We start from the raw sequence: 27,283 nt of genomic DNA, 5'->3' as shown, positions 1-27,283 counted from the left end.
GGAGGCTGAGGCGGGCGGATTGCTCAAGGTCAGGAGTTCGAAACCAGCCTGAGCAAGAGCGAGACCCCGTCTCTACTATAAATAAAAAGAAATTAATTGGCCAACTAATATATATAGAAAAAATCAGCCGGGCATGGTGGCACATGCCTGTAGTCCCAGCTACTCGGGAGGCTGAGGCAGGAGGATTCGCTTGAGCCCAGGAGTTTGAGGTTGCTGTGAGCTAGGCTGACGCCACGGCACTCACTCTACCTGGGCAACAAAGTGAGACTCTGTCTCAAAAAAAAAATAAAATAAAATAAATGCTAAATCTAGAAATTGAAAGAAAGCTGGATGAGGAAAGGAAAAGAACATTTACATATATTTATGTATAGTCTCAAAATATCTCCTCAGAAAATACTATAATATTAATAATTACTATTTAATAACAAAACATTCTTATTAATTAACTTTACAGAAGAGAAGCCTGGCATATTCTTCACTATATGACAAAAGTCATCACTAATAAGACAAATCAATATCAGTGTCTCCTGATATGAAACATTAAAAATGAATCCAGGTCATTTCTGTGGTATTCATGCTAAAAATGCATAAATTACGAAGAAACACTAGACAAACTCAATTGAGGAGACCAAACTATGTGGTCCTGTATTCTTCACAAATGTAATGGTCATAAAAGGTAAGAAAGACTAAGGAACTGTTCCAGATGAAGTAGAACAAAGAGAAATAAGTATATGTAACACAAGATTTTGATTAGATCCTCGCTCTATAAAGGACTTTATTGGGACAGCCAGTGAGATGAGAAAAGAGTCTATAGATTAAATGGTAATGCCAATCAATGTTAACTTCCTGATAGGAGAGTGCCCACGCACTTAGGAAATACACAGTCAAGTACTAAAGAGTAATGGGACACCATATCTACAATTTATTCCCAAATGGCTCAGATATGCTAACAATGAGGAATCGGGGTGAAGGGTACATGGGAGCTCTATGTACTATTTCTACAAATTTTACATAAATTTGAAATTAATTCCCTAGTTAAAACAATAAAAGAGAGGAAAAAGCAAAATAGTTTTATAATATATTCTTAATTAACTGGAAGATCTACCATTCTGTTAACCCTTCTCTGGGCTATAACTACTATTTAAGACCCAGAGTAATGTTTGCCCCTCCACAGACCCCTTGCTTATCAATAGTGAGTTACAGTCACATGGTTTACAACAAAGGGACCACTGCACTGCAGAGAGGAATGGACTGTCTTTTCAACAAATGGTGCTGGGTTAACTGAAATGTCCACATATTAAAAAAAAGAGGAAAAAATCTTGAACTCTTGACTCTACCTCACATCAGACATAAAACTCAATTTTTGACAGACTACAGATCTAAATTAAAAAGGTAAAGTAATAGAGCTTCTAGAAATAATAGGAGGTTATCTTCATAATCTGTGGGAGACAAAGATGTCTTAATAGTATTCAAAAAAGTACTAACCTTAAAGGAAAAGACTAATAAATTAGCATTCATTAAAATAAAGAATTTCTATTCATCAAAATGCACGATTAAGAGTATAGAAAGATATTTGCAATACACATATGTGACAAGTATGAATCCAGAATATGTAAGAAGCTTACAAATCAATAAAAAATAGAAAAAAATCTTAAAACCAGACAATGCAGTTTCTTTAAGCGGGAAAAATATTCCAACTGGTCCTTTATATAACAGAAGCTAGCCTAATGCCAACAGGTATGTGAAAAGATGCCCACCTTCATTAATTATTAAGGAAATGCAAATTAAAACCATAATGAATTACTATTATACCCCTAAGGAGCATAGCTAAAATTTTGAAAGCTGAAGATACCAAATGTTGATAAGGATGTGGAGAGCTCTCATATATTGCCGGTAGGAGGATAAACTGATTTTGACATTGTGTATTAATAATGACCACATTCATAACCAATGACCCAACAGTTCCAATCCTAAGTATATTCCCAACAGAAATGTATACATATAGGAATGTTCACAGTAGTATTATTTCTAATAGCCCCAAACTGGAAACAATCCAAATATGTATCAATAATATAATAAGTATGGTATATTCGGGCACTGGAATACTACACAGCAATATTAAATATATTTGTGAAATATGAATTTCACAAACATAATATCAAGAAAAACAAGCTATCACAAGAGTTCACTATATGATTCCAATGAACAGGCACAAATAATCTGACAGAAATCAGAATAGTGGTTTCCTCTTTGAGTTATTTCATCAATGGAAGAGGTCATGAGGGGGGATTCTGAGTACTGGTAAAGCCTGTGATAAAGTGTTCACAGTGTAAAAATTCATCAAGCTATATACAATTGTAATGTGTCCACTTGTCTGAATGTAATACAATATTTGAAAAGTTTACCCCCCAAAATCTATTCATTCCCTCAGCTCACTGCAACATTTGACAGTGGAAATTCTTATCTCCACTAGACTTTCAGGTTCTCTCCTGTTTCCTTCCTCTGAAACTTTTGCTGATTTACTTCCTGCTATAATCCTCTAAATGTGGACTTGACCCAGAGCTCAGCACACAATTAACTGCTCTTGCTTTACATTATATGCCTTGGAGAACTTGTTCTATTTCATTCCAAATGCCACTCCCAACACACTTGCAGAGCAGAGAGCATATAGTACTCAATGAACTCTTTCTTTTTTTCTTCACCCATAAACTATGGCAATGGATTCCTTGCATTTGGTATTTTCCACCTTCCATTCACATGTCAAACTTAACTTCCTAAAATACTCTTTTAAATGCATCATCCACTTGCTCCTAAATATTAACTCCTGCAAACTACAAATAAGATTTAATCATGTAAAGCTGGCATGCAAGCCCATCACAATCCACTATCTACATTTCCAGTTTTATATCTTACTAGTCACTTACATGCTTTAATTAAAAACCATCTACCAAAAAACATTTTTTTTACCAAACCCATTGTCCAGATTTCTACTCTAATACCTTTCCTCATAGTATTCCCTCAGTCTAGAATATTTTTCCCTTCCCCTCTACCTGCCTACTTTTCATTCGATGCCCATCTTATTTCAACCACTTCATCCTATATTTATCAGCTACAATACTGACAGCTGTTATTAAATATTATCCACTTGGCACTTGCTCTTGACCATCAAGTTACAGGTTCATGTACAAGACTTTAAAGATCCTCACTGAAAACGATGTTTTATACCACTTAAATATATAAAAGCAAGTGCTTAATAAATAATGGTGGTACGGTACTAATGATCAACCAGTACCCCGAAAAGATTCTTAAAAATTAAAAAAGTAGAAAGTCTCTTATCAACTTCAAACTGAACAGAGTAAGTTTTTTTCTTTATTATAATAACATTTTGGCTTGTTTAAGCTTACTTAATAAATACTGCAATCAGCTGAGCACAAGTGAAAAGACTTGTAATAGGAAAGCAATGGATTCTGGAAAGGGTAGGCCTTGAAAAACCAGAGTATGTCTACCTAGCACAGGCCATATAAGAAAGAAATCAATGTCAATGTGAGTTGATTATAAGTATGTAAACTATAATTAAATAGATTATAGAGTCAGTGGCAGGCACAGTATCTTTCTTTTTACTCTACCATAAAAATATCTATCACAAAAGGTAACCACTTGAATTAATAAGTTAACCAATGAATGAGTAAATGGATGTATGGCTGGTACTAAATTTATAGAAACTTTATTAAGTTAATGAATTAATACACTAAGGTCCAAGATATAGGTTTGACTCTTCCCAATAGATACGTGGACGTATAATATTGCTGGCACTATATGCAATTAGAACAACTTTTTAAAATTATTCTTAGGAGCTTAAAATTAGAACAATCATTTACCTAGCAGTATTTTGCACACAGGTGGTTTTGGGAATTTGTGAGTTTCTTAATAAACTTTACATAAATTTTCTAAATTGAGTATCAACCATTTCTAAAATTTTTTATCAACAACAAAATAATAAAATGCTTAGGGTTAATTGTATAATTTTTTATTAAACTAAATAATTTTATTTAAAAGTATATATTATGAATTTAAAAAAGAGAAATTGATCATTCTATCTTTATGTTAGGAAAAAAACTCAGTCAAATTTTCTGTGCTTTGTATTCAAATGTATTTAATGTTTTTACCAACATTAAAAAAGTAAATAATGCATCTTTATAGTATCCACCAAAGCAAATTTTTAAAATAATTACAATTACCTTCTTCATTCTCTCACCTTCAGTTATTATTTTGCTGCCTTATGTGTATATGCACATGTGTGCTATTAATACCTGTTACTGTAGGACTGGACTGCTATAAATGAAACATACAGAGAACAGCACATATAGCACACAACACAACAGAATGGAAATAGGTCAGTGCCATACCTGGGTTATTATTAACATTACTTTTGGCTGGTTTCTGAACCGGTTTGGGAAGCGCAGATTCGGTCAAAGCTTTATTAGCAACAGCTTGTTGGGCTTTCTTTATACTGCTCCCCTCGGATTCCCATGTCTGCTCGCCAAGACTCAGCTGCACTGAGAACATCTTAGAAAAACATAAACAGACAAAGAAAACATTAAGAATTTTTCAGGAAATAAAATAGACTGAGAAAAAAATAAATATACCACAGAATCAGAATTTTAGAGCTAGAGTTAACCTTACAGATCATTTGCAACAAAATGTTATTCTACCTAATGAAGGAATTTTAAGAGATTGTATCAAATATTGTTCTGTCCTATTCAAAGGCTTAATAGTGGTTCTAAGCACGCATCATTTTGGGTACATTAAATCAAGAAGAAATCTTTTGCCTAAATAGAATCACATTGTTAATGTTATTCAAATAGTCCTCAGAAAAGTAGACTTAAGTACAAAGGGTAAGAGAAACTGGGAAAGCAGGGAAGGAAAGAAAAAAAACTGTAAGAGAAACGAAAAGGCCCTGTCTCCATAACACTTTCATAAAATCTAATACCTTACTTAGCACAATCTAGTCAACGAGTAAGGCAATCTTTTACATATTATATCACCAAGAAACTCTCAAATCCCACAACATTTAACCACTCACTAAATTCTGTCCACTTTAACCTAATAAATATTTCTCAAATCTTCCTCCTCTCTCTGCCAATGACCTTGCCCTGGATCTAATCTTTCATCATCTTTAGCTTAGATGTAATAATCTTCCAGTTGATCACTGTTAAAACTAACTTTCTAAAATTCAAATCCAATTTCATCACCCCAACCAACATTAGGTTAAAAAACTTCACATTCACATTTTAGCAAGGCACAAAGGTTCTACCCGTCCATTCTCATTTCACGCACATCCTTACTCTCACGCATCCTACATTCCATTCACACCGTATTTCCACATGAGCCCAAAAAACCATTATTCGGCTTTAAAAATTTAAAACCAGGTTACATGATATGCACATAATTGGTTTCACTCCACATATTGCTTTTGTAGGAATGCCAAGTATCAACCCCAAAATACTCATTAATTACAAAGAAACAAATGTATCTTTGCAGAGAGGAAATCCAGTAGAAAATATCTAAGGTTGGTTTCATCAATAATCATACTAACTGGCCGGGCGCAGTGGTTCACGCCTGTAATCCTAGCACTCTGGGCGGCCGAGATGGGCAGACTTGCTCGAGGTCAGGAATTCGAGACCAGCCTGAGCAAGATCAAGACTTGCTCAAGGTCAAGAGTTCGAGACCAGCCTGAGCAAGAGCGAGACCCCGTCTCTACTATAAATAGAAAGAAATTAATTGGTCAACTAATATATATAGAAAAAATTAGCCGGACATGGTGGTACATGCCTGTAGTCCCACCTACTCAGGAGACTTAGGCAGAAAGATCGCTTGAGCCCAGGAGTTTGAGGTTGCTGTGAGCTAGGCTGACGCCATGGCACTCATTCTAGCCTGGGCAACAAAGCGAGACTCTGTCTCAAAATAATAATAATAATAATAATCATACTAACTAACATCATGTAACACCTGATATAATCCAGTGAGAAGTACACATCAACAACTATGGAGTATTACTGGCCAAAAATGTTTAATCTGAATCTAATCACAGGGAAGCAATCAGACAGATCTAGATTATGGGACAGTCTATGAGACAAATGGTCTAAACTCCAAAAATGACAATGTCATGAAACGAAAAAAACAAAAGAATGCAGGGAGGCTGTTATAGATTATAGGATATAAAGAGACATTAAAAGACATGATAAATATAATGCATGATTCTTGATTAGGTTTGTAATGGGAAGAAAAAAAGCCATAAGGACAGTTAGAGGACAACTGGGGAAATTTGATTATGAACTATATATAATAATAGGTTTGTAAAGGTTAAATTTCTTGTGTGATGATAGTATTGTTATTATGCAGAAGAATGTCTTTAGTCCTACAAGATAGATATGTAAATGGTTAAGGGTGAAGTGTCATGGTAGCTGAAATTTACTTTCAAACTGTTCAAGGAAAAAGTGTATGTCCATATATAGGGAGCAAGAAATAAAGAAATGTGGCAAATATATTAATGATTAGTGAATTTGAAAGATATGAGTGCCTATTATACTACTCTTTCCATTGTTTTTCTGTAAGTTTCCAATTTTTTCAAAATATACAACTGGAAAATATATACCATCATTTGAAATTCAAAATATATACATACCTATTAAAAATTATTAACTTTTATTTTATTCTAATTCAGTTTAAAATATATACCTATGCTATGGGGCATATGGAGTGGTATAATGGATGTTGGAAACCCAGAATGATGACATCTGAGAGGGGAGTGAAGGATGAAAAATTACTTGTTGAGTATAATATACATTATTTGGGTAATGGGTACACCAAAAGCCCAGACCACCACTATACAATTCATCCATGTAACAAAACCACTTATACCCCTAAATTTATTGAAATAAAAATGAAAAATAAAATATATACCTAAACTTATCTTTAAAACATTTACCTGATTTTACTAAGATTTTTCAATGACTATCTCTCTTTTCAAACTGGTATTTAACAAAGAACTTTGCCACAAAGATGAGAAAGTTTAAAGGCTTTTCTATGATATATAAAAGCTTTTTTTCCTATTTTTCTCCTATGGTGAAAGAAAATTTTAAAAAAAGAGGAAAAAAAGCTATATATATAGCTATATATACACATATATATCATATATACCTCATATGCTTAAAAACAGAAATATCCTGGTCAATATTAGACCTTCAGATTCCTGATAGCATCAGGAAAACATGTCTCCAGACCTGATGTATCTTTTTTTTTTTTTTGAGACAGAGTCTCTCTTTGTTGCCCAGGCTAGAGTGAGTGCCATGGCATCAGCCTAGCTCATAGCAACCTCAAACTCCTGGGCTCAAGCTATCCTGCTGCCTCAGCCTCCAGAGTAGCTGGGACTACAGGCATGTGCCACCATGCCTGGCTAATTTTTTCTATATATATTAGTTGGCCAATTAATTTCTTTCTATTTATAGTAGAGACGGGGTCTCACTCTTGCTCAGGCTGGTTTTGAACTCCTGACCTTGAGCAATCCGCCCACCTCAGCCTCGCAGAGTACTAGGATTACAGGCGTGAGCTACCTCGCTGGCCAGACTTGATGTATCTTAAACAACAATCACATAAATCTAATTGTGTGCTGGGTATTTCCACAAGTTCAAGAGGTATAACTCCTCCCCTTCCAAATCAGTTCACACTCCAAAATGTTCCATCGATTATTCTACTAACAGTTCAGGTTTTAAAGTAATGAGATAGAAAAAAATATATAACATAAATCAAAGAGAAGTTAGAATGGCTATATTAGTATCAAAGTAGATTTCAGAGTAAAGACTATGACTAGTGGTAATGAAGGTCTATGGATAAAGGGACCAATTAATCAAGAAGACATAGCTATTTTATACATTTACGTACCTAATAATAGAGCTTCAAAATAAATGAAACAAAATCTGAAAGAACTGCAAAAAATTCACAATTAAAGTAAGATTCCATGCACCCCCCAATAACTGATACAACAAATAAGCGAAGTCACCAATAATACAGAAGACTTGAACAACACTATCAACCAACACAACCTGACTGATACCACTAAGAAGAGTAGAATATACATTTGTTCTCAATTTATCACAGAACATTTACCAAGATAGACCATATTCTGGGCCATAAAATAAGTCTTAATAAATACAAAGGATTCAAGTAACACAAAGTATGTTCACAGACCAAAAAGGAATAAAATTATAAATAAATAACAGAAAAATCTTTGGAAAATCCCTAAATATTTGGAAATTAAATAACACATTTCCAAATAACTCACGGGCTAAAGAAAAAAAATCAAAAGGAAAATGAGAAAGTATTTTTGTGGTATAATATGAAATATATTTGGACTTTGTCCCTGGTTCCTGTAATAGGGCTCCTAAAATCCCTGGAATCTCCTGAGTGACAAGAGTGTCTTTTGTTATTCATAATGAGCTCCTTGAATAACTTGAGTTTATGTTAATGAGGTTACTTAGGGAGGGGCCCTTAGATTGCCTCAGGATGGGGTAAGGCACCAGAAAGACCAAGTGATCAGAGGATTAGAGGGTTGTAATTTTCAGCCCCACCCACCAAACTGGGGAGGGACCTCAACAGGAAGCTGTATAAGAATTATTTTTTTTAAGGCAAGCACCAAAATGAGGTTTATTGAGGAGAGAAAGACAGGATTATAGAGCAAGAGTAACATACAGGTTTACACAGTGTGATACATACACCACAGATGACAACCAGACCCACTGTTGCAGCAAAGGGAGAGCAAAAGGAAGGGCACATAAAAGATCTATAAGAATTCTTGAACAACGAAATTTGATGAGCTTCAGTGGCTGAACACTTGGCGATGCTAGGAGGGTGGCATATAGAGAGAGCGCATGGAACCTTGCGACCCCTCCCCCAATACCTCGCCTTATCCATCTCTTCATCTGGCTGTTGATCCCTTTCCTTTGTAATATCTTTTATGATAAGCCAGTGAATGTTAAGTAAAGTGTTTTCCTAAGTTCTGTGCGCCATCTTAGGAAATTAATAAAACCCAAAAAAGGGGTCATAGGAGCCCTTCTTTGTAGCCAGTCAGAGTATGGGTGACAACCAGTAAGTGTTGACTGGTACCTGAAGTGGGGGCAATTTTGTAGGACTAGGCTCTCAATCTGTGATCTGATACTATCCCCTGGTAGATAGCATCAGAACTGAATTCAGTTATAGGACACCCAGTTGGTATCCTCTGGAGAACTAATTGGTGTGAGGGTGGAGGAAACCCACACACATCTGGTCATGGAAGTGTTCTGTGTTGAATGCAACAGCAGAAAGAAAAAAGTCTGTTTTTTCCTTCTTATAATTTGAAACTGAATAAAAATAGAAACAAGATCTTAGAAGACACCACTAAAACAGTAACTAGGGGAAATTTATAGCACTAAATGTCTATATCAGAAAAGAAGTAGCCAGGCCTGGTGGTGTGCACCTATAGTCCTAGTTACCCGGGAGGCTGAGGCAGAAGGATCACTTGAGCCCAAGAGTTTGAGATAGAAGTGAGCTATGATGACACCATTGCACTCTAGCCTGGGCAACAGAGCAAGACCCTGTCTTAAAAAGAAAGAATCATCTCAAATAAATTATTTTCATTCTATTGTTAAGAAACTAGAAAAAGAAGAGCAAATTAAACCCAATTTAAATAGAAAAAAATAATAAGATTAAAGCAGACTTAACAAAATTTTAAAAATGGGAAAAAAATTAATGAAAAAAAGCTGATTCCTTGCAAAGATCAATAAAATTAGTAAACCACTAGCCAGACTAATCATGAAAAATAATTAAAACACAAATTACTAATGTCAGAAATGAGAGAAGTGACATAACTACAGACTCTACCAGTATTTTTAAAAAGGAAATATTTTTGAACAACTTTATAACAATAAACTCAGCAATTTAAATTCTCTGAAAGACACAAACAACCAAAGCTTATTAAAGAAAAAAAAGGTAATCTGGATAGCCCCATATATATTAAAGAAATTGAATTTGTAGTTAAAAATCTTTCCACAAAGAAAACTCTAAGCCTCAATGATTTTAGTGGTAAATTATGCCAAATACGTAAGGAAGAAATAATACCAATTTCTACAAATTCTTACAAAAATTTAAGAAGGAACACTCCCTGACTTACTCTATGAACCCAGCATTACCTTGATACCAAAATCAGAATAAGGTATCACTAGAGAAAACAAATCCATTGACTAATACCCCTCATAAAAATAAATGTAAAAATTCTTTAAAAAATATGTTAACAGGCCGGGCGCGGTGGCTCACGCCTGTAATCCTAGCACTTTGGGAGGCCGAGGCGGGCGGATTGCTCAAGGTCAGGAGTTCGAAACCAGCCTGAGCGAGACCCCATCTCTACCAAAAATAGAAATAAATTAATTGACCAACTAAAAATATATATATACAAAAAAATTAGCCGGGCATGGTGGCGTATGCCTGTAGTCCCAGCTACTCGGGAGGCTGAGGCAGTAGGATCGCTGAGCCCCGGAGATTGAGGTTGCTGTGAGCTAGGCTGACACCACGGCACTCACTCTAGCCTGGGCAACAAAGTGAGACTCTGTCTCAAAAAAAAAAAAAAAAAATATGTTAACAAATAGAATCCGTTAGTATAGAAATGAGATAATACATTATAACCAAGCATTTTATCCCAGGAATGCAGGGTAGGTTCTACATTTGAGAATCAATCAATATAATTCACAATATCAAAAAATTAAAAACAGAAAACCATGTGACCATCTAAATGTAGAAGAATCATGACAAAAAACAATGCATATTCACGTTTAAAAAAAATTCTTAGCAAATAACAGGTAGGAAGGAATTTCATCAATCTGATAAATGGCACCTACCAAAAAACCCACATCTAACATCATAATTAACACAGACAAACCAAAGGATTTCCCATAAGGTCAGGAACAAGACACAGATATCTGCTCTCACTATTTTTATTCAACATAGCACTATACGTTCCAGCCGATGTAATCAGGCAAGAGAAATAAAAGACATCCAGATTGGAAAGGAAGATTAAAAATTGTCTTTATTCCCAAAAAGCATGAAGAAACCCAAGAAAATCTTTAAAAATTGAAAATAATAAAGATAAAGCATGAACACTAGTGAACTGATAAGTGAATTTAGTAAGAATACAGGATTCTAGATCAATATATAGAAATCAGTATATTTTTATATACTAGCAATGACCAACAAGAACAATTAGAAATTAAACATTAAAAAACAATACCACTTACAATAGCATCAAAATATGAAGTACTTAGGGATAAAGATAAAAGACATCAAATACTTGTCCACTGAAAACTATAAAATATCACTGAAAGAGATTAAGGAATACCTAAATAAATGAGAGATATACCTTGTTCATAGATTGGAATACTAAATTTTGTTAAGATGTTAATTTTCCCCAAATTGAGTTATAGATTCATGACAGTGCTGTTCAAAATGCCAGCAGGACTTTTTTTATAGAAATCGACAAGCTGACTTGAAAATTCATATTAAATGCAAAGGACACAGAACAGCCAAAATAATTCAGAAAAAGAACAAAATTGGAGGGCTACCACTAACACATTTCAAAAAAATATAAAGCTACGGGAACCAAAACAGCACAGTATTGACATAAAGACAGAAAAATAGGCCAGGCACAGTTGCTCATGCCTTTAATCCTAGCACTCTGGGAGGCTGAGGCAGAAGGTTTGCTTGAGCTCAAGAGTTTGAGACCAACCTGAGCAAGAGTGAGACCCTGTCTCTACTAAAAATAGAAAAATTAGCCAGGCATGGTAGCATGAGCCTATAGTCCCATCTACTCAGGAGGCTGAGGCAAGAGGATCATTTGAGCCCAGGAGTTGAGGCTGCTGTGAGCTACAATGATGCCAATGCACTCTACCAGGACAACAGAGTGAGACTCTGTATCAAAAAAAAAAAAAAAAGTAGATCAAGAACAGAGTTGGAAATAAGTACATTCGCGCACACGCGCACACACACACAGCTGATTTTTGACAAAAGCAACACAGTGGACAAAGGATAATCTCTCAACAACTAGACATCCATATGCAAAAAAGAATGGACCTCATTTAATACCTTGCACCATAAACAAAAATTAACTCAAAATGGCTCATAGACCTCAATGTAAAACTAAACTATACACTTCTAAAAGAAAACATAGGAGAAAAATCTTTATTACATATGAGGCAAAGATTTCTTAGATATGATACCAAAAACATAATCTATATAAGAGCAAATGAATTAATTTGAATTCATCAAAATTAACAACCATTGCTCATCAAAAGATACTATTAAGAAAAGGAAAAGATAAAGTAAGCCAAAGACTTGGAGAAAAATCTTTGTCAAGAATGTACCTAGGCAGGGCGTGGTGGCTCATGCCTGTAATCCTAGCACTCTGGGAGGCTGAGGCAGGAGAATCACTCAAGGTCAAGAGTTCAAAACCAGCCTGAGCAAGAGCGAGACCCTGTCTCTACTATAATTAGAAAGAAATTAATTGGCCAACTAAAAATATATAGAAAAAATTAGCCAGGCATGGTGGCACATGCCTGTAGTCCCAGCTACTTGGGAGGCTGAGACAGAAAAACCACTTGAGGCCGGGCACGGTGGCTCCCGCCTGTAATCCTAGCACTCTAGGAGGCCGAGGCGGGCGGATTGCTCGAGGTCAGGAGTTCGAAACCAGCCTGAGAAAGAGCGAGACCCCGTCTCTACTATAAATAGAAAGAAATTAATTGGCCAACTAATATATATAGAAAAAATTAGCCGGGCATGGTGGTGCATGCCTGTAGTCCCAGCTACTCGGGAGGCTGAGGCAGCATGATCACTTGAGCCCAGGAGATTGAGGTTGCTGTGAGCTAGGCTAACTCCACGGCACTCACTCTAGCCTGGGCAACAAAGTGAGACTCTGTCTCAAAAAAAAAAAAACCACTTGAGCCCAGGAGTTTGAGGTTGCTGTGAGCAAGGCTGACACCATGGCACTCTAGCCCGGGCAACAGAGTGAGACTCTGTCTCCAAAAAAAAAAAAAAAAAAATGTATCTAATAAAGGATTTATATCTAGAATAATGATGCTCCCTGACTTACAGTGGGGTTATATCCTGATAAACCCATCATAAGTCAAAAATGCTATCAAACATCTTACTTAGTTTAGCCTAGCTTACACCTTAAACATGCACAGAAGACTTACATTAGCTTACCATTGGGAAAAATCATCAAACACAAGCCTATTTTATAATAAAGTGCTAAATATCTCACACAATGCATTGAATACTACACTGACAGTGAAAAACAGAAAGGTTGTAAGGGTACTTGAAATACATTTCTACTGAATGTGTATCACTTTCTCACCATAAAAAAGTTAAAAAATTTTAAGTCGAATCATCATAAGTTGGGGACCTTTTGGATACAAAAAGTGATGTCACAGAAGATGATGAAGTATGAAGCTCCAGGAATAAGTCCTTCTACTAAAACAACTATTGCTAGCAAAATCCATCAGAATCAATTATATCAGAAGTTTGAAATCTATGCAAGTACTTGCAGTATCCAAGGGAATACTTGATGAAGAAAAAGACTGACAAATTTTGATGAATTGTAGCATTTCATGTAGCAACTACCATCTCCCATCCCTCAGCAACAAAGAAGGCAGCCCCTCTTGTGCCCTTTGCTGGTGTCAGGTTGTATAATAAAGACTTTGCCCTCCTGGAATTGGGGGATTGTGTTTCAAATAGCCTGACAGTTCACTGAGGGACCAGCAGATGATGTGGCTATTGTTTTGATCCCCCCCTCCCCAAGGCTGAAGTGGTTTTCTGGCAGTTTCTGTCAGAGTTTAAAGAGACAGACATTGTTTCTTTTCTCTCTTCCTACTGGATCGATCTAGCCATTCAAGGAAATCTGTCAGGCCAGAGGCTATACACAGTAATAACAGAACTGAGACCACACACAAGGGATATATAGTCTGTTATGAACTAAATCTGCAGTCCCCAATCCCAGGCCTCGGACCAGTAAGTCTGTGGCCAATTAGGAATTGGGCCACACAGCAGGAGGTGTGTGGCCAGGAAAATCTGTGACTACAGCTGCTCCCCACTGCTAGCATCCCACCTCAGCTCCGCCTCCTCTCAGATCAGCAGCAGCATTAGATTCTCTTAGGAGCACAAACCCTGTTATAAACTGTGCATGTGAGGGATCTAGGTTACACACTCCTTATGAGAATCTAATGCCTGATGAGCTGAGGTGGAGCTGAGGTGGCAATGGGAGAGCAGCTGCACATACAGATTATCATTAGCAGAGAGGTCTGACTGCACAATAAATGTAATGTGATTGAATCATCCCAAAACCATCCCCCCACACACACACACACACCACCACAATCCCAGTGTGTGGAAAAATTGTCTTCCGTGAAACTGGTCTCCGATGCCAAAAAGGTTAGGGACTGCTGAACTAAATGTTTTAATCCCCCCAAAAGTCATATTGTTGAAGTGCTAACCCCCAATGTGAGGGCATTTGGGAGGCGGGGTCTTTAGGAGATAATTAGATTTAGATGAGGTCATGAAGGTGAGGCCTCTCATCATGATGATGGTCACATGGGTTTAGTTCTTATAAGGAGAACACAGGAAGATGGCATCTGCAAGTCAGAAAGAGGGCCCTTATCAGGAACTGAATCATCTGGTATCCAAACTGTAAGATTCGCCAGCCTCCAGAAGTATAAAAAATAAATTTCTGTTGTTTAAGCCCTTTAGTCAAGGATTTTTATTATAGCAACCTGAGCTTACTAAGACACAGTGTTTCCAAAAATAGTTTAGAAGACTAAACAAGACTATCTTTCAACAAGCAGCGTCAGCAATCCCTTGAGTAGGGGAAGAATCTCATTTCCGCAGTTACCACACTAAAATATTCAAAATATCCTCTTCTCAACAACAAAAAAATCACAAAGCATACAAAGAAATAGAAAAATATGGCCCATTCACAGGAAAAAAAAATTGATAGAAAATATCCCTGAAGAAGCTCAGACATTGGCGATAAAAGACAAAGACTTTAAATTAACTGTCTTAAGTAAACCCAAAGAATAAAGGAAACCACTGACAAAGAACTAAAGGAAATAATGGATGAAAATGTAGCAGACATCAATAAAGAGATAGAAATTATAAAAAGGAACCAAACAGAAATTCTGGAGCTGAAAGCACAACAGCCAAAATAAAAAAATCACTAGAGGAGTTCAACAGCAGATTAGAACAGGTAGAAGAATCAGTGAACTTGAAGATGGGGCCATTGAAATTACATAGTCTAAGTACCAGAAAGAAAAGAAAGTAAAGAAAAATGACAATAGAGCCTAAGGAACCTATGAGACACTATCAAGTGTACAAATATACCCATTATGGAAGTCCCACAAGGAAGAGAGAGGGAAAAAGAAACAAAAAATATTTGAAGAAATAATGGCTGAAAATTTCCCAAATTTAATGAGAGGTATGAATCTATACTTCTAAGAATCTCAACAAACTCCAAACAGGATAAAAGCAAAGAGATCCACAGCAAGACATATTATGACCAACCAGTGAAAGACAAAGAAATCTTGAAAGTAGCAAGAGACAAGCAACTCATCAAATTTAAGGAATTTTTAATGAGACTGACAGCAGATTTCTCATCAGAAACCAGAGGATAGGCCGGGCGCGGTGGCTCACGCCTGTAATCCTAGCTCTCTGGGAGGCCGAGGTGGGCGGATTGCTCAAGGTCAGGAGTTCGAAACCAGCCTGAGAAAGAGCGAGACCCCGTCTCTACTATAAATAGAAAGAAATTAATTGGCCAACTAATATATATAGAAAACATTAGCCGGGCATGGTGGTGCATGCCTGTAGTCCCAGCTACTCAGGAGGCTGAGGCAGGAGGATTGCTTGAGCCCAGGAGTTTGAGGTTGCTGTGAGCTAGGCTGACGGACGGCATTCACTCTAGCCTGGGCAACAAAGTGAGACTCTGTCTCAAAAAAAAAAAAAAAAAGAAACCAGAAATGGAAGGCAGTCTTAAAAGGCTGAACCAAAATAAAACTGTCAACCAAGAATTCTATATCTAATAAAATCATCCTTCAAAAATGGAAGAGAAACTAAGACACTCCAAGATAACCAAAAGCTTAGAGAGTTTGTTGCTAGTAAACCTGCCCTACTAAAAATGCTAAAAAGAGTCCCGTGGGCTGAAATGAAAGGACAGTAGGTGGTCACTCAAAGCTATGTGAAGAAATAAAGATACCTGGTATGGGTAAACACATAAGTAAACGTAAAATCTAGTATTGTATTGTTGGGTTGCACTCCTTTTGTTTGCTATAATTTAAAAGATAACTAAAAAATAATAATTATAAATTATGTTAATGGACATAAAATTATAAAGATGTAATCTGTGGCAATAACTACATAAAGGGGGTTGGGAAATAAAGCTGAAAAGGAGAAGTTAATGTAAACTACTTAAGTTAAATCAGTATTAAATTCAAACTAAACTGGTATAAACTTAGTGCATTAACTATAATTCCCATGGTAATCACTAAAATAAACAGAGGATTCAAGTTAATGTAAACTACTGAAGTTAAATCAGTATTAATTCAAACTAAACTGGTATAAACTTAGTACATTAACTATAATTCCCATGGTAATCACTAAAAAATAAACAGAGGATTCAAAATAGTATGCTAAAAAAAAACTGATCAAACACAAAAGAGGGCAGTATTGGAGGAACTGAAGAACCAAAAAAAGATAAAATATAGAAAACAAATAGCAAAATGGCAGAAGTCTATGCTTCTTTATCAGCAATCACTTTAAATGTAAACTCATCAATTAAAGACAGAGGTTGGCAGAGTTTTAAAAATATATTGCCCAGGCCAGGGATAGTGGCTCACACCTGTAATCCTAGCACTCTGGGAGGCCAAGGTGGGAGGATCATTTGAGCTCAGGAGTTCAAGACCAGCCTAAGCAAGAGTGAGACCCTGTCTCTACTAAAAAAAATAGAAAGAAATTAGCTGGACAACTAAAAATATACAGAAAAAATTAGCCAGGCATGGTGGCGCATGCCTGTAGTCCCAACTACTTGGGAAGCTGAGGCAGGAAGATTACTGAGCCCAGGAGTTTGAGGTTGCTATGAGCTAGGATGACGCCACGGGACTCTAGCGCAGGCAACAGAGTGAGACTCTGTCTCAAAAAATAAAAATATATATATATAAAAAAATATATATTGCCCAACTATATGCTGTTTACAAAAGACTCACTTTAAACCCAAACACAAATGCATTGGAAGTGAAAGGATGGAAAAAAAAATATTCCATGCAAATGGTAGAGAAAAGAGAGCTGTAGTCAGTCTACAAACACCAGACAAAATAGATTTAAGTAAATAATGGTTATCAAAAACAAAGAACATTATTATTGATAAAAAGGCCAATACATCAAGAAGATAAAGCAATTATAATCACATATGCACCAAACAACAAAATACATAGAGAATCCTCAAAATTGAACAAGAAAACAATGCAATAAAAAATGGGCAAATGATCTGAACAGACACTTTACTAAAGATATATATAAACTGATGACAAGCACACAAAAAGATAGTAAACATTATCAGTCATTAGGGAAACACAAATTAAAACCACAAAAGGGCCACACATGGTGGCTCATGCCTGTAATCCCAGCACTTTGGGAGACTGAGGCAGGAGAATTGCTTGAGCCTAGGAGGTCAAGAACAGCCAGAGCAACACATCAAGACCCTGTCTCTACAAAAAATAAATAAATTAGCCAGATGTGGTGGCACATGCCTGCAGACCCAGCTACTTGAGAGGCTGCGCCAGGGGAAGCCTGAAGGTTTGTGGCTTGCAAGAAGCTAAGATGATGCCACTACACTCTAGCCTGGGCAACAGAGTGAGACCCTGTCTCAAACAAACAAAAAAAAAACCAACCCACAATGAGATACCACAAAATACCTATTAGAATGGCTAAAATTAGAAAGACTAACCATATCACCTGTAGGCAAGTGGGAAGAGAAATTAGAATTTTCATACATTGCTGATGGGAATATAAAATGGTACAACCACTTTTGAAAAAATTTTGGCAGTATCTTAAAAAGTTAAGCATACATTGCTATATATGTTCCTGCCACTCCTGTTTCTTTAATAAAGAAAATAGAGGCCGGGCGCTGTGGCTCACGCCTGTAATCCTAGCTCTTGGGAGGCCGAGGCGGGCGGATTGCTCAAGGTCAGGAGTTCAAAACCAGCCTGAGCAAGAGCGAGACCCCGTCTCTACTATAAATAGAAAGAAATTAATTGGCCAACTGATATATATACAAAAAATTAGCCGGGCATGGTGGCACATGCCTGTAGTCCCAGCTACCCGGGAGGCTGAGGCAGAAGGATCACTCGAGCCCAGGAGTTTGAGGTTGCTGTGAGCTAGACTGACGCCACGGCACTCACTCTAGCCTGGGCAACAAAGCGAGACTCTGTCTCAAAAAAAAAAAATAAAAAAAAAAAATAAATAAAGAAAATAGAGAAAAAGAAAAGGAAATACAAAGACTTGTACACAGATATTCAAAGTAGCTTTATTGTAACATCAAAAAAGCTAAAAACTTTCCATACACCTCACTTATGAAAAAAAAAAAAAAAGCTAAAAACAAAATATCAACAGATGAATGGTGCAAAAAAAAAAAACCTGCACTACATCCACACATGTACTACTCCTCAGCAATAAAAAGGAAGAAGCATTGATACATGTAAAACATTATGCATACTTAAAATATTAATAGCTATCCTAAGTGAAAGAAGTCTGGTAAGAATATGTAACATATGATTATACTTATATAAAGTTCTAGAAAATGCAAATTAATTGACAGTCACAGAAGGCAGATCAGTAGCTGATCTTCAGGCTTATTAATCTTCTGGTTGTAATGTTGGTGTAGTGGGTAGTTTCTTTTTTCTTTAAGGTCCTTATCATCCGTTAGCGATGCATACCAAAGCACATATAGGTAAACAGACATAATCCTTTTTAAAACTTCAGGTGAAAAGGGGGGGTGATAAATTAATCTTGGCAAAATATTAATAATGGTGAAGTACTATTTTTGCATCTATTTCAAATTTTTCATAACTTAAAAAATAAAAATCTTGAGAAGTTTGGTGGGCCTTATAATAAACGTTATGAGACTGAGAGCATAACAACATGATATGCATCTTATTTATTTTTTATACCCAGTGAAGGAAATGTGCCTGTCACACAGTAAATACTCAGTAAACATTTTACTAAGGATTAAGTGCTATATTACTACTAACAAGCAATGATATAATTATTTGGGTAACTCCATCATCAACATAATGCTTAAGAATTTACAAACATCACTCTATTATATCACACCATAAGATATTGTATTTCTCAATTTACAGATGAGAAAATTGAGACTTTAAATTAGTTGTTTAGGCCGGGCGCGGTGGCTCACGCCTGTAATCCTAGCTCTCTGGGAGGCCGAGGCGGGTGGATTGCTCGAGGTCAGGAGTTCAAAACCAGCCTGAGCAAGAGCAAGACCCCGTCTCTACTATAAATAGAAAGAAACTAATTGGCCAACTAATATATATAGAAAAAATTAGCCGGGCATGGTGGCTCATGCCTGTAGTCCCAGCTACTTGGGAGGCTGAGACAGAAGGATCCCTTGAGCCCAGGAGATTGAGGTTGCTGTGAGCTAGGCTGACGCCATGGCACTCACTCTAGCCTAGGCAACAAAGCGAAACTCTGTCTCAAAAAAAAATAAAAAATAAATAAATAAAAAATAAAAAAATAATAAATTAGTTGTTCAAGGCCACTCAAGCTAGGCAATGTAATCCAAAGATCAAGCTGGGCAAATCTAGCAAATAATTTTTTTAAAAAGATTACTTAATTACAAGGCCACTGAATGATAATGCCTGCCTCAGTGGTATCTATTTCAAAGCAAAACATCTCAAAGTGCCAGCACTAGTGCGGCTTTCTTAACACTTAGTCATGCCTATCAACAACTTACCAAAATAGGAAAATAATGGAATAGAAGGAAATGTTTTATTATTCATGGCTCTCTTCCTTATACTCTAAATCATAACAGCTTTCTTTTGAGACTTGAGAAAATCAAAATAATCTGTAGAAAAAATAAAGAACAGGTACCTAGGAAATACAGCAATGTTATAACTACTTGTATTAATATAAATTATACTAACTTGCTTCATAGTTCAATTAAAAATTGGGCAGAAAAAAGCTGGGAGTGATGGCTCATGCCTGTAATCCTAGCACTCTGGGAGGCTGAGGTAGGAGGATTGCTTGAGCTCAGAAGTTCGAGACCAGCCTGAGCAAGAGTGAGATCCTATCTCTACTAAAAATAGAAAACATTAGCTGGGCAACTAAAGATAGAAACAAAACATTAGCCGGGCCTGGTGGTGTGCACCTGTAGTTCCAGCTACTCGGTGGGGCTGAAGCAGGACAATCACTTGAGCCCAGTAGTTTTAGGTTGGTGTGAGCTAGGCTAATGCCACACCACTCTAGCTCTGGCAAGAGAGTGAGAATCTATCTCAAAAAATAAAGATAAAATTAAAATTAAAAAAATAAAATAAAATAAATCTTATGTCTCCCTTAAAGCCACTGATAGACATGTATGAATACAAATGACTTTGCTATTCACAAAAGGGACTCAGACTTAGCCAATCAATATTAATATGAATTATGCTAATTAATATTACTTAAACTCCTAAACATCATCTTTCATTCAAGAATATGCCAATTATTATTATGCTAATACTCTTTTTAAAAATGAGCTACAGGCTAAATGAAGTAATCTATGACCAAAGCACCCAGATCAACAGGCACAGGTTAGCAAATGGGATCTCCAAATCTCCCTAAAACTTAAAGGAATCCTGGGACTATCTACAAATAAGAAGAGATCCACAGTAGTCCACTTTCACCACAATAAATCTGTTCAGCCTTTGAAATCCTGACAATGAGAGAAGGAGATACATATAAGTCAGTTCACAAGCCCCTCCAAAAATTACAATGGATTCCTAAAGAATATTAGGGAAATTCAAATTCCTCCTGAATTCTCCAGAATTTTCCCAGGTAGCCGGGCCTTCTTTTACCAAACATGGGGGATAGAAGTGGTTTCACCAACTGTTAGGAGTACCTAGCTCTTCCCTTCTAGGGTGACAGCAACACCGCCCTGGACTAAAACCTGAGTATGAGCATTCAGGAGGCACTTCAGAGCTAAGATCAGTTAGTCTAGCTAAAATACCAGAGTCAGGAAGACCATGCCCATACAATTTTTAGTCCTGCAGAACTAGAACTCAATTCTGGGATAAACAGTGCTCCTCAGAAAAAATGTGAGTTGATGAAACTCTTTGAGATTTGGAATGCTTTCAATGAATACTTAAAAACACACACTTTCTCTGGATTATAACTTAAGATTTAGGCCAAGATCTTAAAAGCAAACATGGGAAAATCATCATACTTATTTTGTCTTGTAGTGTATATGCTGAATCCTTCTAACACATCCTAGTTTGCTGATTTCTATTTGTACATGAATACATAAAAATTATTCTTCCACTTTGCAATTTGTCTTCACTTTTAACCTAGAGCAATGTGAAAAAAATTTAACAGGAAAACTATTTTGAAATACCAAAAATCCTACTGCCAAAATAGCAATCACTAAGTTAGTCCAAAGTAAAACATAATCAAAGTAGAATAACTAAAGTAGAGTCCCCAAATAAAATGATTAATAGATACATACTATTAGATGCACATTTCTGAAAATAGGAAAAGACCAAGAATAAAATTATCAATTTTTCTGCTTAAATCTATCTTCCCTTAATATTCAAAACAATGGAAAAAATTTGAATAGCAGAATTGCTTCAAATAAAATTTTTCTTTGTTCATTATTTTTAAAGTCTCTAGAGAATTTAGTTCTGCTTTTCCAGATGCACTATTTTATATCTATCCATAACCTTTGAAGTTACAGCAAAGAACATTTAGTCCCTTTTCTTTTGTGTTTCAGAAAAGCTTACTCACTAGTATCTACATATTGAGATAACTCAATTTTTCATTCATTCATTCATTCATTCAACAAATATTAATACTTATTGTGTGCCTGACAAATACTTTTTTTTTTTGAGATGGAGTCTTGCTCTGTCACCTGGGCTAGAGTGCTGTGGTGTCAGCCTAGCTCACAGCAATCTCAAAGTCCTGGACTCAAGCAATTCTCCTGCCTCAGCCTTCCAAGTAGCTGTGATTATAGGCACATGCCACCACACTCGACTAATTTTTCTATTTTTAGTAGAGACCAGGTCTTGCTCTACTGGTCTTGAACTCCTGAGCTCAAGCGATCCTCCCACCTCGGCCTTCCAGAGTGCTAGGATTATAGGAGTAAGCCCCCACCTCAACAAATAATTTTACAACGCCTACTATGTGCTCCATCCTAGCATTGGGGATATGGCTGCCCTCATAGAGTTTACATTATATTTGGGGGAGACAAACAATAAAATAATGTACAGTATTTGAAGGTGCTAATTCCTACTGAGAAAAATAAAGCGTGTGTGTATGACAGAGACCAGGAATTCAATTTCAGACGTGCTCAGTTAGAGATATCTACAAGATACCCAAGTAGAGATGAAGTAGGCAGTTAGATACACAATTCTAGAATACAGGGAAGACCTCTGAGCTAAAAACATAAATTTGAACATTACCATGTATATTATTTAAACCTATGAGATTGTATGAGATCACTAAGGAAGTAAGTCAAGAAAGTGAGAAGAGGTCCAAGGTCTGCACACCAGGAGTCTTGGAAATAAGGGGGGGGAATAGGGGGAGTGGCAAAAGAAACTTTTAAAATGTGGCCAGTGAGATTAATTGGAAAAGCAGTGAGCACAGTGTCTTGGAAGCCAAATGAATGAAATATTTCAACAAGGTTGAGAGATCACCTGTATCAAATACAGCTGATAAGCCAAGTAACATTAGTACTGACAAGTGATAGTACTGACAACTAATCATTTAACAAGGAGGTAGCTGGTGATCTTTATTACGCCACTTTTTTTTTTTTAAAGACCAGTTTTGAATGGTGGGAGTGGTAGAAACAACATCCTAAATAAAGGGAAAATGGAAGAAATGGAAACAGCTAGTACAGACAACTCTTTTTTTTTTTTTTTTTTTTTTGAGACAGAGTCTCGCTTTGTTGCCCAGGCTAGAGTGAGTGCCGTGGCGTCAGCCTAGCTCACAGCAACCTCAAACTCCTGGGCTTGAGTGATCCTTCTGCCTCAGCCTCCCGAGTAGCTGGGACTACAGGCATGCGCCACCATGCCCGGCTAATTTTTTATATATATATCAGTTGGCCAATTAATTTCTTTCTATTTATAGTAGAGACGGGGTCTCGCTCTTGCTCAGGCTGGTTTTGAACTCCTGACCTTGAGCAATCCGCCCGCCTCGGCCTCCCAAGAGCTAGGATTACAGGCGTGAGCCACAGCGCCCGGCCCAGACAACTCTTTTAAGGAGTTTTTTGCAAAGCAAGTAGAGCCAAGAAATTTTTTTTTAAGATGGGAAAAAATAATAGCATGTCTCTGTGCTGATGGGAATGATCCATTCAAAGGAGAAAATGATGACAAAGAAGAAAGAATGAGGAGGGGTGAAGAAGGCAGAGGAAGCAAAGCTGGAGAAATGGCCTTGAATGGGTGTAAAGGGGTTGGGATCCAGGACACAAATAAAGGGGTTGGCCTCTCAGGCAGTTCATCCATAATTTAAAAGGGAAGGCAGAGTCCAGATTTGGGACTGAGATTATGCCAAACAAGTATCCTACCAAGAGAGGCAAGATAGCTAAGGGTACAACCTTACAAGGTATGTAGAATTTAAGCTGGTTAAGGTGCTGCATGAGGACTGAAGGAAATGAGGAATAGTAAAAAGAAACAAAGTGGATTTGCAGCATGGAAGGACTGTTTAAGTCAAATTAGAAGGAATAAACTAGAAAGTTGGGGGCAAGTTTCAGAGAGAGATGAATACTTGGAAATAAAATTATGCAGCTATTGGTAGTGATACAGTCAAGAATGTGATTACAGGAATGAGTGGCTGAAAGAGTGGAGGACAAGATCAATAGAGAACTCAAAGAACTGAAAGGTCAGCATGTTGGAACAATCATCTATTTAGACATTAAAATCACCAAAAATTAAAACAGGAAGAATGTTGAAGAGAGTAAACGTGAGCCATGAGAAATATGATGGAATCACCAGAAGTCAGTAAATGACAGCCATGAGGGGGCATGTAGAAAGTTAGTCTGGTAACATGAAATTCAAAACTGGGGGATTACCTCAAGGAAGAATACCTGGAATTGGCAATGAGGAGCAAAGAGGACATATACTAAAGGAACCAGGAAATGCAGAAGAGTAAAATACTCCTGAATAAACTCAATCTAGCACAAAATGTAAAAAACCAACATATATTATTGTTCTACAACACAGTAACGACTACAACTGAAAACTACAGGTCCCACTGGAAGCCAAGAGGGATCAGAGAAGGTTCCACAGAAGTTTAGAAGATGTAATGTGGGAGTTAAGTGTTCAAAAATGAATTAAGGGCAAAAGAATTTTAAAGGCAAAAGACACTACAACTTAGGCAATGGCAGAAAAATGTGAAAAGAACATGAAATATTCTGAGAAATGGAAACAGTTCAACATAATTGGACAGAAAGAGACAGGATACATGGCTGGACAGGTAGACAAAGGCCACAACTATTTTCTCTGCTAATGCAAGAATAAGAGATGTTAGGAACAAATTAAATTGTTGCCCATAAATCTTTTACTTTATAAAAGCCACCAACAGTGAATAAAATTGATGCACTGTAGTTTCATCTTATTTTCCTTACTTTGAGGGAGATCCTAGAAAACAACTCAATAGCCAGTTTCTTTATGGAAATTAACCAACCCTTAAAGAACAAAAGCTTCCATATTGTATACAAAATTTATGAGCATTATTACAATCTCCAACGTCCAAGACTTACAATTTGACACAGAAAATTATATACAACTAAGACTTTTTAAACAGATGAATAGAGCTCAAATATAAATGCAGTAGTTGTAGATTTCTTTGTAACATGTATATAGCAAATATATATACAAGTAACTATACATGCTTTTCATTTAAAAGAATAATAAGTAAATGCACAGATTATAATACTGGCATAAACAGCTTTTATAAATGACGAATCTTAGAATTAAACATCACATTGGAAAATATGTCTCACTGGGTAACTACTGGTATAGTTGGTCTGTCTCCATTTTTACTTTAGCAGCTGTGATTTAATGGAAAGTGCAGTGTACCTGGGAGCCAAAGACACATATTCAAGTACTGGTACGGGCACTTACAAACTACTAAGCAAGTTACTTAATTTTTCTGTGCCTGAGTTTAATTTACAAAATTAAAAGGAAACATCTATATCTTATGTAGTTTTATTAAAGTTGTTTGAAGTACTTATCTAAAAAAGCTTTGTAAGTCATAATGAGCTATAAAATAGTTATAAACTTCAAAATATTAACATAGAGGTAAAAGCCTTCAGAAAGCCATCCACTGAACCCCCATTCCAAAAAATAAAGCACAATTAAAATCTGAGATGATAAATCTGTTAGTTTGATAAGCATGTCTCACCACCTCTCTCATAACCTTACCTTCGAATGAGCAGGCCCTCTTTCATTCAGAAGTTTATACTGGGGTTGGACTCTATTGAAACGGGCTAACTCATTTACCAGACACATTGGAGTTTTCTCTTTTGGGGTTGCCATTTTATCTTGGAGAGCTGTAAATAAAAAGGCTATAAAGTTTTTGTGAAGAATGACTTTACAAGATGGAAGAAAAACTAGTTTTGACTTTTATAGACTAAAGTCAGATTGTATATTTGGAATTATTTTCATGAATTTTATATTTAAAAAATTCAAATAATCTAACGTCTTCCATTACATGCAACATAAATATGTATCACATTTTAAACAATAAATTAAGGTAATTTTTTCCTAGTACCTAAGTTTCTCTCTATATAAAAATATGATAGTATGCTTAAAGATTTTAAAATAATGTAAGATTTAATAATTTTTAATTTATCTTATAAACTTTCCTTTCCTCCTAAAAAAATTTACTAGAAACATGTCTCTTGATTCTTATTACAATAAAACTAAATTTTGTCTACCTTTTTATCCTTTCCTCTTAATTTTTTTCCTTGTCATTTTGAGGCAGCATGTTAGTAGAAAAAGCTCTAGACTGGGAAACCAAGTCCTAATTTTAAGTACTAGCTCTTCCAACTGCTATTTTTGGTAACCCTAAGCAAATTAAACTTCTTTTTCTTTTTTTTTTTTTTGTTTTGAAAGAAATTTTTAAAGAAGAAACAATAATTTAACAAATGCTCCATGTACCTAATGCCCAGAATTTGTTAACATTTTCAATGTTTGCTTTAACTCCTAAAATAAAGCAGTATTCCATTCCAGCTAAGTTCCCTTTATTTTTTCTAGAGCCTACCACTATATGAATTTAAGATATATCCCTTTAGGATATTTTTAAATACACTTATGTGCATAAATGCATATTCATAAAAAAATACATGGTCTTAATATACGTGGTTTTCTATTCACATAAATAGTATTTATAATAAACATATTCTCACAATTTACTTTCTTCATTCTTCAGTAGATTTTCAAGATTTAATAACTTATATTGATCCAGTACACTACATTCAATTGCCACAAAATTTCTATTACAATATCATACCAGTTCTTTAGTCTACTCCTCTACTGAGAGACATTTGTTTCCAATTCTTCACCCTTACAAGGAAGAACAGGCTGCCAAATAGCTCTCAGAATGACAGTACCAAATGACCTTTCCCTGGAATTACCATTTCTCCTCAAATTGGAAAACATGGAATATGGTCAGTTATTTTAATTTTTCATAATTTGATGTGTGATAAATGGAATCCCACTATTGTTTTGGGGATATTTTTTCCCACTATTATTAATTTGCATTCCCAGATTACTAGTAAGGCTAATCATCTTCTCTTATGCTACAGATCACTTGGGTTTCCTTTTCTGTGAACTGCTTCTATCATTTTTTTAAATTAATTATGTGTTATAGTTATCAACCTTTTCTTTTACAGTTTGTGCTTTTTATGTCTTTTTTAGGAAATCCTTCCCTAATCTTCAAGGTCTTAATGACTTTATTT

At 36.0% G+C, this 27,283-nt stretch overlaps 1 protein-coding gene across 11 annotated transcripts in view; it reads right to left on the bottom strand.

The window, feature by feature from the left end:
- The window catches only part of STAU2 (staufen double-stranded RNA binding protein 2), a 311,803-nt gene that overhangs the window by 251,049 nt on the left and 33,471 nt on the right, over nucleotides 1–27,283 (bottom strand). For 7 of the 11 annotated variants that reach the window (XM_012735372.2, XM_076005212.1, XM_012735371.3 and 4 more), the window contains one exon: nucleotides 4,407–4,566. In XM_012735372.2, the coding sequence (XP_012590826.1) occupies nucleotides 4,407–4,566 (160 nt within the window). Of the gene's footprint in view, nucleotides 1–4,406; nucleotides 4,567–25,745; nucleotides 25,874–27,283 lie in introns of those variants that run through there. The other 4 variants (XM_012735369.3, XM_076005214.1, XM_012735367.3 and 1 more) reach the window with 2 other exon arrangements.

Source organism: Microcebus murinus, chromosome 7 (assembly GCF_040939455.1).
Source record: "Microcebus murinus isolate Inina chromosome 7, M.murinus_Inina_mat1.0, whole genome shotgun sequence".
Classification (NCBI taxonomy): Eukaryota; Metazoa; Chordata; class Mammalia; order Primates; family Cheirogaleidae; genus Microcebus; species Microcebus murinus.
This window is presented reverse-complemented; position numbering and strand designations above follow the sequence as displayed.